The sequence below is a fragment of the Microtus ochrogaster genome, chromosome 19, assembly GCF_000317375.1.
Source record: "Microtus ochrogaster isolate Prairie Vole_2 chromosome 19, MicOch1.0, whole genome shotgun sequence".
In the NCBI taxonomy this organism is placed as follows: Eukaryota; Metazoa; Chordata; class Mammalia; order Rodentia; family Cricetidae; genus Microtus; species Microtus ochrogaster.
In genome coordinates, this window is record NC_022021.1 from 48,986,630 (window position 1) to 48,987,583 (window position 954).

Genomic DNA, 954 nt, shown 5'->3' on the forward strand with positions numbered 1-954 from the left:
GGCCAGCTCCGCCGCGCGCTTGCTCTTGCCCTTGCCCGGCCCGGGGCTGGCGTCGCCCGCGCCCCCGGGGTGTTGCTGCTGCTGCTGCTGTTGCTGCTTGTGGCCGCCGCTCTTGCCGCCGCCTTTGCCGCGCAGCGAAGCGCTCTGCTGGCCGCCGCCTCCGCCGCGGTGGTTATGGTGGTGCTTGGGGTCCTCCGTGTCCCGGTTGTGCAGGCGAATAAGCCCGATTTTACGGAGCAGCGTGGCCATCTTAGGCTCGGTTCTGGCGGGGGGCTCCCCGGGTCTCCTGACACCGGAGCTGGATAGGTGGGTCGTGCGGGGTTTGGGGCGGCGGCAGGAGACCGCTCAGCGGGGCGCGGCGAGGGCCACCCCAGGAGCGGTCGGCCGTGGCGCAGCGGAGCTGGTAACACCGGCGCTCGCTGGCCGCTGTGTCTCCGCTGTCATATGACGGGCCCGCTCCGGCGAGGGCTCCGGCCGCCCAAGGAGGGAAGGCGTGGAGACGCGGAGCCGCCGCTTTCCCTGGCAGGTCCCAGGGCGCAGTTCCCGGACGCCCGGTGTCCGTGGTCCTTTGTGCGTGGCCGCAGACCGGCTGGCCCGGTGTCCAAGAGCAGTACCGAGGAACGCAGAGCCGCCCGCGGCGCCCCGGAGGCCGCGAGGTGGCCGCGGAGTCGCGCTGTGCGCGTGCCGGGCCGTGCGGCGCTGGCGGCTACCGCGGGGCCCGGGCCACTGCCGCTCTCGTCGCCGCCGCCGCTGCGGCTGCTGACATTGCAGAGGCGGCTGCTCCGTCTGAGCCGAGCGCCGCGCGGAGGGGGCGGCACTGCCGTCCGGGAGGGGGGGAGGCGCGGGGCGGAGCCGCGGGCTTGACTGCGCCGTGCCACCCCCGCCGCCGGGTTCCTGTGGCGACACACGCGCGGCCGCTGGGGGGAGACAGCGGTGCGCGCCCGCACCGTTGGC

The 954-nt window shown here is 75.5% G+C and overlaps 1 protein-coding gene across 1 annotated transcript in view; it reads right to left on the reverse strand.

Moving 5' to 3' along the window:
• Nucleotides 1-718, reverse strand: part of Ube2ql1 (ubiquitin conjugating enzyme E2 Q family like 1) — a 43,716-nt gene extending 42,998 nt beyond the window's left edge. Inside the window, exon 1 of the mRNA XM_005356755.3 lies at nucleotides 4-718. Coding sequence (XP_005356812.1) covers nucleotides 4-249 — 246 coding nt within the window. The 5' untranslated portion in view covers nucleotides 250-718. The remainder of the gene's footprint in view (nucleotides 1-3) is intronic.
• Between the last annotated feature and the right edge of the window lie 236 nt (nucleotides 719-954).